The 10,917-nt window shown below is 41.1% G+C and overlaps 1 protein-coding gene across 1 annotated transcript; it reads left to right on the top strand.

Moving 5' to 3' along the window:
* The first annotated feature begins 217 nt into the window (after positions 1-217).
* Positions 218-5,439, top strand: LOC124148102. Its single transcript, XM_046519042.2, has 4 exons — positions 218-275; positions 2,794-3,105; positions 4,451-4,583; positions 5,150-5,439. Exons 1-4 carry the CDS (start codon positions 218-220, stop codon positions 5,328-5,330), a joined length of 684 nt encoding a protein of 227 aa, XP_046374998.2. The 3' UTR covers positions 5,331-5,439.
* The last annotated feature ends 5,478 nt before the right edge of the window (positions 5,440-10,917 follow it).

The raw sequence follows: 10,917 nt of genomic DNA, 5'->3' as shown, positions 1-10,917 counted from the left end.
AATAGCGTCCTTGGCAATATCGCAATTGTAAATGGGTTTATACTGACTGAACAGGAAATGATGCGGAGCTTATCACCTCACAAGAGTGCTTCATATCGCGAACTAAATATTTGTATATGATTGTCCTTCAATTAAATTCATAAATGCAAACAGGACAGTTTTCCATACCGGTTGTCAGTGTTTTTCCAGTCGTTGGGAGCAAAGCTTTGAATTAAGAATGATGATATTTGAGGTGCTGATTGCAATGCAGTTCTTCCAGGGGGTTTCCGGTACCGGTAAGTCTTACCTTACTTTTGTATGCTACAATCGTAGTCTTTGAGTAAGTTAGCGAGTTTGGTTTTACTCCACTTTTAACGGTATTTTAGTTATGCCAGCTTGATGAGGAAAGAAAACTCAAGGTGATACAGGTCTTAGGCGTAATTACCACATTGATGAAACTCCCGAGCACCGATGTGCCGACAAACCTAGAAACATAATCAGGGCGAATCTGGCTTTCGAACCCTCGATCATAGGTTCTGGCACGCCAAAGGGACCGAATTATGCACCGCAAATTGGAGTGACTGTGCCAACCATGCGTCTCCTTCAAAAATGTATTGTCAAAGGAAGAAGAATTAAGATATTTAAGCACTTTTCAAGTAAATGAGAGAATGAGTGGGCAGCTTCCAACAACAATTAAGTTGGGTCAATGAGTATCAGTTAAATGTGGAAAACATTCAAAGTGAAATAGGGACAAGACGTGAACCTCAAGTTTACCGACAAGGGCCTCGTTTCACAAAGCGACAGTCGACTATGATATAACATTGACTTACGACAGTTGTAGTGCTACGATTGATTAATGAAAGGTGGCTCTTGGAATATAATTAGGGTGACTTTGGGACACTTAAACAAAAAGATAGCAAGGGGCACAACATTTCCAACTGGGCCATTCTTCACTTCACTTCACTTTCTTCAGTACTTGTTGGCCAGGGGCATTTTTGTACAAAATATAATTTACGTGCAAACTGTATAAAATATAACACATTTCTTTGCTTTTTGAACAAAAGAAGTTTTAACATAACTGCATATTATCAAAGTTGGAGTATTTGTGTTCTTACAGCATTGGCATAAAGCAAGTATCTTTCTGTATTCATATTGATAATAGGGTCAACTGGGCCATTCACTACCCCAACTTCCATTGCAACGTATGACCGCCTCTATGGTCTAGTGGATAGTGCGTCTGCCCACTGAGAGGAATGTCGACTCCGCCCGAGTCATACCAAAAGACGTAGAAAGATAGACTTAGTACTTTTTGTTTTCCTGCCTGGCGCTCGGCAATAAGAGGATGAAACAAAGACATTTCGGCTCGGAATCACTATTATTACTTGCCCGTGAAGAGATCACCCGTTTAATAAACATACAGCTGTATTACACATTGTGTAATACCGAAACGCGTGCTTATGTGCTCTCGGAACACGTTTCACGAACAAATATTGAAAGCTCTCCACACCCCTTGGCTTATTCAACGACATTGCGTGTGGAGTTGATAGATCACTGAAAGGAGCTTATGCACACTCGATGACCCCAGCAACCTTGTTGCTAGGCTGACGTCACATGGCATTGTTTCGCCGATGGATCTTGCAACAAAATTCCACAAATTGCGTCATCGGGTATTGTGACGTTATTGTAAACTTTGAGGTGCAAGGCCCGTTCCACATGGCGATCGCAACCACAGTCGTTAGTCTGTTAAAGTATGTGAGTTGCGATAGTCTTAGCCCTACGATAATTTTGGGAATTCTAAAGATGGACCGTTGTATGGTATTAAATTCATACGTTTCAACTTTTGACGTGTTTGAAGTATTATTCTGTTAAACTTAATTGGACTATGTCGTAGATCGTGTAGGTGTCAGCCTATTCATACTCAACAGTATAATTCTAAAAACGTTATAAATGGCAAGTAATAAATAAAATACTAAACTCGCTCCCGTGTAAAACCAATTTTATGAAACTCGTGAATAGTTGTGGTATCTGACTCGCTTTCGCTCGTCAGATACCACAACTATTCACTCGTTTCATAAAATTGGTATTACACGGGAGCTCGTTTAGTATTCTATATTTATGTGTTTGAGTGTGGTTGCCATGATAAACTGCGGCACGGTATCTCAGTGGGCTAGCACTATGAAACCGGCATACGGACGCACGTACGTACGTACGGACCACACCCACCTCACACACACATGTCGCTATATACGTGTAAATAATCTTGTTTGTTTGTTTGTTTGCTGTTTAACGCCGCACTCAGCAATATTCCAGCTATATGACGGCGGTCTGTAAATAAACCAGACAATCCAGTGATTGACATTATGAACATCGATCCACGCAATTGGGATCGATGACATGCATCAACCAAATCAGCGAGCCTGACCACCCGATCCCGTTAGTCGCCTTTTACGACAAGCATAGTCACCTTTTACGGCAAACATGGGTTGCTGAAGACCTATTCTACCCCGGAATCTTCACGGGTCGTAAATAATCTTGAACAATATTGAACAAGAACACCAGGTGTCATCACTAAACACATGCTCGCGATATGGTCGGAGTCGTGCGGTCGACTCCGGTTTTTGGCAGAGATTTCTGATGGCTATTGAAAAGGTTTTATCGCTTTTATTGGAACCCTAATTCACCGTACTTCACCTGTTTGCAACATAGTTATATGAAAATGTTCGAAGTGTAACAAAGTGAAATGTATTTATTCGTTTTCGAGGACATAGTGTAGGATCTCGTTTTGACAGTGGTGAAATGTTTTTAACGTTTCAGGACAACACTACTGCTCCATAGATGACGTCCAGGTAGACTGTCAGCCATGTGGTATCGCCTGCAAGCTTGGCAGAGATCCATGCTTTAGATGTCCTGACGAATGTGGCAAGGTATTGCGAGCAGATACATGTAAATCTGTTTGTAGTAAAAGGTGTAAAGAGGGAATTTGCGAGTACCCTGATGGCCAACTCAAGTGCTCTAAGGGATGTAGGAAAGAATATACGGGGAGTTTCTGCCAGGAATACTGCCCAGAAAAATGCAATTCCGGATTCTGCGACCAGTTCACGTCTGCGTGTACTTCCAACTCTACAGGTACCAATAATTTTGCCACAATTCGACCTCCACTTTGATGGTTACTGATGTGCAATGAGTGCACTAGAGCCCCAACGCAGGATTAGCAATGTGCTCAGTGCCCTAACAAAGATAGATTGCAAACTGCGACTATTTGGAGTCGTCCTGCTCTCGAAATGGAACCTGCTCTTGCTGATAACTGTACATTCGAATATATCTGCCAAACCTCCGCCAAGATCCGACGAATGAAGGTAGCAGGATATATATGTATATGTACACACTTAAAATACACGGCGAGAAAACATCTCCGCATCGCCACCAGCAATTTATGAATTGTTTACATTTTGATCGCAATCGTGGTGACGTATGATTTGACCAGTAGTGTACCCTACATCCCGTTATAGGACCTACCTGTAGTTTATCCTGTCGATTAACCAGGTTACGTTGTCTTAAAGGGACACGCAGTCGATCTGAACAGTTAATGGTATACCTTTTAACGTTTTGGAATCAAGCTAAAATGAGAATGAAGTTTCATAAAGATATCTAAACGTCTCAATTTTAAAGTTGGATGGTTAATTGCGATGAAAGTAATTATTATTTGTTGGTCTCAACAAGCTAACAAATTATGAACAGTTGAAATTCTATGATGTATTGTGACATATTGCTTGAAAAGAAAAATACATGTACTGCCAGTTTGTGTACGACTATCATTGGCCAGTATTATACTTCTTATGTCAGTAGTACTATATCAGCCATCCACAAAATGATTTTCTATATGCCGTCACATATCTGCTGGAACATCTTCCCGAGGCAAGAGAGTTAACTGACTTTATAAGTCCAGTTTCCACCCTTGCCGAACTAGGCTGGAATTACTGAGCTCGATCGTAGCGCCACCAGTGACTATTGCCAGTTATGTCCCTTCTAAGCCTCTCCTATGGACCAATCAGATTCCACCTGTCGTATCACTTGCGTTCGCTTCGCACAAAATGGTGGCGCCCAGTCAGGACGATCTGATCGATAATCAAGATCTATATTGTGATAAAACGGGTCTTAAATCGCGAAATGCATCAAATCACGTGTGCAACTTGATTAAAAACATGAAAGAATTTAGAAAATATCTGCTGACAACGAGTTGGCGGTGCACATGCTTTGCAAATCCTGCAATCGATAGAAATCTGCACGACAGTTGACGAACCGGATTTCGATTTCGGTGCGCGATTTTGATTGGACTCCATAATACCATCCTAGTTCGGCAAGGGTGGAAACTGGACTTTTAAAGTCAGTTAACTCTCTTGCCTCGGGAAGATGCTGCTGGAAGAGCCTAGGTGTGAATACAAATGTACGTTATGAGATGATGTTTTCACAGATCACGAAGAGGCGAATGCTTCACGGCAGAACATGTGGCTGGTGTTGGGGACAAGTTTAAGTGTGGCAGCTCTTGTCATCCTGACTACTTGTCTTGCTTATTGGGCAAGAGTGAAGTATGGACGTAAGAAAAGGTAATAACGCTGTACCATAATGCGGTGGTGGTGGTGTTTGTTGTTTAACGCCGCACTCAGCAATATTCCAGCTATATGACGGCGGTCTGTAAATAATCGAGTCTGGACCAGACAATTCAGTGATTGACATCATGGATATTGATCCACGTGAATCCTGGAGTCTCTGGCTCCGTTCTCTGTTTCGGAGGAACCTCTAGTTGTCGTACAGCCCTAACGGGATTTGGTGGTCAGGCTCGCTGACTTGGTTGATGCATGTCATCGTATCCCAATTGCGTGGATCGATGCTCATGATGTCAATCACTGGATAGCCATACCGCTGTCATATAGCTGGAATATTGCTGAGTGTGGCGTTAAAGAACAAACAAACAAACATGTATCAGCCCGTGTTTTCATGCTATTTGGTGAGGTTACCTCTTCCGGGCGGTTATAGTTGAAGCGTCTACGTATAAACTTAAATACCCATTGTTCTTAATCCAGAAAATATTAATTATGACGAAATCACTTTCTGTATTATGGGGGTCTCTCTGTATATACTATAAATGTGTAAACTATTGCCTTTGTTACAGAGGACCTACGTGCGCAATAGGGCTGTACGAGAACCCGAGTTCCTCCGAAACAGAGAACGGAGACTCCAGGATTCACTCATACATTGACCTTGACACGGACGTCGATCATAACCCAAAATGTGGTAATGACCAAGACGATCTGTATGAAGAGAACAAGTACAGATTGTATCTAAACGTGTAAGCTGACGTACAATTGTCCATTTCATTGGAATACCTGTAGCTCTTCAACATCAGGATGAAAATCCGGGGTAGAATAGGTCTTCAGCAACCCATACTTGCCGTAAGAGACGACTATGCTTGTCGGAAAAGGCGACTAACGGGATCGGGTGGTCAGGCTCACTGACTTGGCTGATGCATGTCATCAATCCCGATTGCGTTGATCGATATCCATGATATCAATCACTGGATTGTCTGGTCCAGACTCGATTATTTTCAGACCGCCGTCATATAGCTTGAATATTGCTGAGTGCGGCGTTAAACAACAAATAAACAAACAAACTCAAAATTAGGCAAAAAGGAAGATTATGCTTTTCAACCCAAAACAAAAAGAAAACCCTTCAGTCACAACTAACGTCAGGGGCTCATTATGCCGGTCTGACGACTCAAGTGTGTTGATCAGTCTGGCATGAAGTGTCCTACTCCCCAGTCTGGTGTATGACGTAGGGATGCTGGTTACCCAGCCATCTCTGCTTGACGGACGAGGTGACTTAATGTTCGTTGACTCGTGTGACGTCGTAACCGGACGGCGTAGAACGTTGATCATAACGTCAGTCACTAGATTGTCTATACAGACTAGATTGTTTACAGAACGTAAAACTCTATTTGTGCTCCATTATGTAGCTGCCGAGTGTGTCGTTATTCAACAACCAAACTCAAATGAAGCCTTGCATGCGTTACATTCAATGTGTTTTTTAGTTTTGTTTTATTATAGTTTTTAAGTGCGATTCCCTGTTTCACACCGCCGTCATATAGCTGGAATATTGCTGAGTGCGGGTGGCCCAGGCGTCTAAGGCGCCGCAATTCGCTGTGCAGAGTTGCGTCCCTGGGGCACGCCAGAAACCAATGATTGTGGGTTGGAATCCCGGTTCGCCCTGATTATGTTTCTAGGTTTGTCAGCACCATACCTTTGCTCGTGGGTTTCACCTAAGTGGTAAACGTCTGCATCACCTCGGGCTTTCCTCCCACATTAAGTTGACACGCCGTGATATAACTGGAATACTGTTAAAAGCTGCGTTAAACACAACTCACTCACTCTTTCACACGAATATGTATATCACAGAATTCCCCCAACGTTAAGTCTATACGCCATGACACACTTGAAATTTTATTTAATAAGTTCTCTTGACAGTTAATTATGCATATAAATACACTAAATATTATTAAAGTGCAATAATCCAGCAAGTCAACCTACTAGTATTTTGTTTTTGTTTCAAATTGTAATGTGTGTGTGTTGCAACGACAATTGTAGGTTTCACCAATGCGTGCTGCACGGTGCGTGTATATTTCTGAAAGAGCCCCTACATTTCATTTCAGTGGTGTGTCATCATTATAATATATTTGCAGATGTAATTTCTTTGTTATTGCGCACAAACCACTCTATATGGTTGTTAGGAATAAATGCTTTGAACCATCTCAGATTCCAATTCAATCACTCATCAAAGCACGCAACGCTGTTTCAATTTTTTACATGTAAATCATTCCTCTGTGAAGACCCAGGGTAGAATAGGTCTTCAGCCACCCATGCTTGCCGTAAAAGACGACTATGCTTGTCGGAAAAGGCGACTAACGGGATCGGGTGGTCAGGCTCGCTGATTTGGTTGATGCATGTCATCGATCCCAATTGCGTGGATCGATGATCATGATATCAATCACTGGATTGTCTGGTCCAGACTCGATTATTTACAGACCGCCGTCATATAGCTGGAATATGGCTGAGTGCGGCGTTAATCAACAAACCAAACCAAACCAAACCAAACAAATTTCTTTGATAAATGTTCATGATGTCCATCACTGGATTGTCTGTCCCAGAATATTGAACATTTACAGACCGCCGTCATATAACTGGAATGGAGTGCGGCGTTAAACAACAATCGTATTTAATCTTTCCTCAAATGGAAAGCAAATACTTTGTTGGCTAGTGATCGCAGTTTGCTGTGGATCACGACCATATATTTCCTGTTATTTTGTTCACAAGTGACCAAACTGTTTCAACACAAATATCTCCACGGAAACTGTACTATAAGGAAATCGTACTAAATACAAATAAAGTAACAGAGAAATACATGGCCCTATCGAAGACTAAGATTAATCCTTAATTCTCCGTGTTCACCTGATTCTGTAATTTGTTGCCCAATTATTAATTAAGTTCTAGTCATCTAATCAGCTGAAATGAATTATAGATAACTTGATACCATTTTGTTTGACGTTATGATTTGTTTAATATATCTAACGACGTCGGCGAGAAAGATTCGGATATTGATAAATAAACATCTAACCTAAAAATTTTCGGTCATGGTATTTGCATAGCAAACTTTGAAACTCAAATCATAAAATGTAATGAAATGGTTTTTTTAAGATGTAAATAATGTCATTATATTAAAATGAGATTGGTTGATCGATCGTAATCTTAAAAGGACAAGACGCTAACGTGCTTGTCCTTACATTTACAGACATCAAATACTAAAAAGATTATACTTATCAAAATCGTCAAACACATTTGTAATAGTGGACATTTATAGATTTCATAATAAGGTGACCCGTGAAAATTTGGGGTAGAATATGTTTTCAGCAACCCATCCTTGCCGTAAAAAGCCACTGTGCTTGTCGTAAGAGGCGACTAACGGGATCGGGTAATCAGGCTCGCTGATTTGGTTGATGCATGTCATCGATCCCAATTGCGTGGAACGATGCTCATGATATCAATCACTGGATTGTCTGGTCCAGCCTCGATTATTTACAGACCGCCGTCATATAGTCGGAATATTGCTGAGTGCGGCGTTAAACAACAAACCAACCAACCAACCAACCTCATTCTTCCCAGCACGAATTTGTCTGGTCCAGCGTCGATTACTTACAGTCTATCGTGAGTATGGTAGGGCGTCTCATTCAATAAATGTGAATGGGGTTATGTTTCTACAAGCATGTATGCTTTGTTTTTCCTGTGTCATTTAAAAACATTTGAAGCTCTTCGGTTGAATGACTAACAAAGACAAAATCATGAATTGTTCAGTATTGGCCTGGGATATCTTCATTTCAACATTATTCATGTCAATACCAATAGTTCTCGGGTCCATGCGTATGTCCTAGTCTGCTTTTGCTTCTATTCCAGTACATCCCTCCTGTAAAATAAGTAGTACATTGGTATTGTGTAACATACAAGTCATTAAAGAATATCTACGCTATAATCACCTTCCTTATTGATCGGGACCCGTGAAGATTCCGGGGTAGAATAGGTCTTCAGCCACCCATGTTTGCCGTAAAAGGTGACTATGCTTGTCGTAAAAGGCGACTAACGGGATCGGGTGGTCAGGCTCGCTGACTTGGTTGATGCATGTCATCGATCCCAATTGCGTGGATCGATGCTCATGATATTAATCACTTGATTGTCTGCACCTGGCCGCCGTCATATAGCTGGAATATTGCTGAGTGCTGCGTTAAACAACAAATCAACCAACCAACCAAACTTATTGATCGGATGGTCAATCTCGGTCACAGTATCAATCACAGGATTATCTTTGTCCAAGACTCCAAGACTTACAGGCTGGACTACTGCTGGATATGGTGTAACATTGTGTAAACAAGAAACAAACGAGTAAATCCTTCTGTTAATTTTGCAATAGGTTGGTAAAACATGCGCCTCTATCCTATTGACCGGACAGTAAATATAAGTAAACAGTCATTGACGAAGGGAAACATATCACATGTGGTCGAATGCACTTGAGCAGAGTGGGTTATTATCACTCATCGGATTGTTGATCTCAATAACAATGTTTGTTTGTTGTTTAACGCCGCATTCAGCAATAATCCAGCTATATGGCTGCGGTCTGTAAATAATCGAGTTTGGATCAGACAATCCAGTGATGGACAGCATGAACATCGATCCACGAAATTGGGATACGATGACATGTATCAAACATGTCAGCGAGCCTGACCACCCGATCCCGTTAGTCGCCTCTTACGACAAGCAGAATCGCCTTTCACGACAAGCCTGGGTTGTTGAAGACCCATTCTAACCCGGATCGTCACGGGTACTGCGATATTCCCGGGCATATATTGTAGGCTGTTTCAATATGGTTTGCATGCAAGAGCGCAGGAAAGTGGCCCATTGTTCAATCCTGCGTCATGGACTGATAGCGTGCAGTGGGTGTAAGCGTAAGTGGTGTTCTGCTGTACCTCTACGTTTCGGGCACTTTGAAGGTCCCCTTCACTGGATGGAAGTTATGGCAAATACGATTATTCATTTCTTATTCAAGTTTACTTTCACAAGGAAAAATGTCCCCCGACTGGCTACGGCACTGAAATCACTTTCAATATACATTACTATTGATTCAAGCTACTGAAGGTCAAGAGAACTGTTGTCCCGGTATACACTTCTTGCCTTCTCTATTAAACCACTTAAATTAAAGCAAACTTTGCAGATAATGTCAACTTTATCAAAGATCACTTTTCTGTATTTGCTTTGCTAACAAATAAGAAACTACAGAACATACTTCTAAATCTGTACCTCACACTGCCAATTGTCGGATTTGTGGCTGTAACTTTGAAGCTTCGGCGAAACCGCAATATTGGGAAAGGGAGGTCGTTGTCGTTGATTAATTCCCCATCTAATCCCTAAATTAAACCGTATTCTTAATCACATATATATTGATGGACTATTGACTGATGTACCTCCAACAGCAGACCCTTTTCCGCCTCAGACTGAAAAGTACAAATATGTTGATATGTGGCCTGCGAACACATTTTATTATTTTATGAAGTTTATATATAATAGCAAAACGATATGTTCAATATGAAATGATGGTGTATACATGTATTTATGTTACTGCACACGCACAAACATGCAATGTTCGCACGCACGCCCTTTCAGAAATCTTCATCAAATTATTCTGTATTAGGTATGTTAAATATGGTATCTGCATCTTAAATGATAACTCAATATAGACTTAATATTTGTCTCATCAAGTACCTATTGAGATCCCTTCTTCCTCTTATGTAATCCCTGCGCAAAGGTTCTACAGAATCATCCATCTGAAAATAACTTGAACCAACTCAAAAGAAATACCAACCAAAGATACGTCTAACTGTTCTACTATCACAGCATTTAAGGTATAGCAAAAGACAGTTATAACAAGGGACATAATGTTATACATGAAGGTATGTTGAACAATACCCAGTCACAGAGGAGATGCATTTGTAAATATATTTCGTTTTTGTAAGGCGGAGTATTCAAATGACAAATATCTGTACATCCATTCAGCATCACATCACGCAAATCTTACGAAACGAAACATTTCGACATTGTAATAATTATGAAAGTTAGAATTAATGTTTAGGAGGAACTCATTCACTTGACTCGCATTACTTAACCGATTCCGTTAGTCGTCTCTTACAAGTATAGTCGCCTTTTACGGCAAGCATGGGTTGCTGAAGAACAATTCTAACCCGGATCTTCACGGATCTTGTCTCGGATTTGAATCATCGAAAGTCCCCCGGTGTTGAGAGATCCACTGCGAGGAGCTAGCTGTCCTGGATGTTAATCATCGAAAGTC

This window comes from Haliotis rufescens, unplaced genomic scaffold (genome assembly GCF_023055435.1).
Source record: "Haliotis rufescens isolate VD_foot unplaced genomic scaffold, xgHalRufe1.0.p SCAF_7, whole genome shotgun sequence".
In the NCBI taxonomy this organism is placed as follows: domain Eukaryota; kingdom Metazoa; phylum Mollusca; class Gastropoda; order Lepetellida; family Haliotidae; genus Haliotis; species Haliotis rufescens.
This window is presented reverse-complemented; position numbering and strand designations above follow the sequence as displayed.

Coding starts and splice junctions, on each gene's coding strand:
- LOC124148102 (XM_046519042.2), top strand. CDS start 218: ATGATGATATTTGAGGTGCTGATTGCAATGCAGTTCTTCCAGGGGGTT. Junction 3,106..4,450: donor GTGTACTTCCAACTCTACAG/GTACCAATAATT, acceptor ATGTTTTCACAG/ATCACGAAGAGGCGAATGCT. Junction 4,584..5,149: donor AAGTATGGACGTAAGAAAAG/GTAATAACGCTG, acceptor CCTTTGTTACAG/AGGACCTACGTGCGCAATAG.